The sequence below is a fragment of the Pteropus vampyrus genome, unplaced genomic scaffold (assembly GCF_000151845.1).
Source record: "Pteropus vampyrus isolate Shadow unplaced genomic scaffold, Pvam_2.0 Scaffold759, whole genome shotgun sequence".
Lineage (NCBI taxonomy): Eukaryota > Metazoa > Chordata > Mammalia > Chiroptera > Pteropodidae > Pteropus > Pteropus vampyrus.
The window spans coordinates 47,459-48,104 of NW_011889540.1; the positions used below are offsets into that span (position 1 = coordinate 47,459).

The 646-nt window shown below is 35.8% G+C and overlaps 1 protein-coding gene across 1 annotated transcript in view; it reads left to right on the top strand.

Annotated features, from left to right (window-relative positions):
* The window catches only part of LOC105309521 (cytochrome P450 3A12-like), a 35,291-nt gene that overhangs the window by 26,996 nt on the left and 7,649 nt on the right, over positions 1–646 (top strand). The window contains 2 exon segments of the mRNA XM_011385716.2: positions 46–180; positions 183–274. Of these exon segments, the coding sequence (XP_011384018.1) occupies positions 46–180; positions 183–274 (227 nt within the window).

The window sequence follows — 646 nt, forward strand, 5'->3', positions numbered from 1 at the left end:
CTAGAATCTGTTTCAGTTAATCAAAATCTGTTTCTTTCTTCCCAGGTACTTCCCACTTATGATGCCCTGACACAGATGGAGTATCTTGACATGGTGTTGAATGAATCTCTCAGATTATACCCAGTTGTTGGAAGAATTGACAGGATGTGTAAAAAGGATGTAGAAGTCAATGGGGACACTGACTTCCCAAAGGGACACTGGTGATAGTGCCAAGCTTTGTCCTTCACCGAGACTCAGCGTTGTGGCCAGAGCCTGAGGAGTTCCGTCCTGAAAGGTACCAGGCCCCTGGGAAAGGGACCCACCCTGATCCAAGCTGGTTGGAGCATATTCTGATGTCTGTTAATGTAGATGACAAATGAGTGGTTGTATAATCATTTATTTGTACTCATTTTCATTTTTAGAAGTTTGTATTTTATTACAAAGGTGATTACTGTTGGTTGTCAAAATTTTATACTCTATGCTAGAAGAAATTGTATCAATCCACAGTCCTAATACCTTAGAAAGACCTTAATAATAATGTGTTTAATGTCAAAATTGACATTTTTCTATGCATATATATTTTTTTAAAAAATAAGAATGGTAATATACTTTATTTTGAACTACTTAATTTATTAAACAGTAAAGTAGAAACAACATCATATTATGT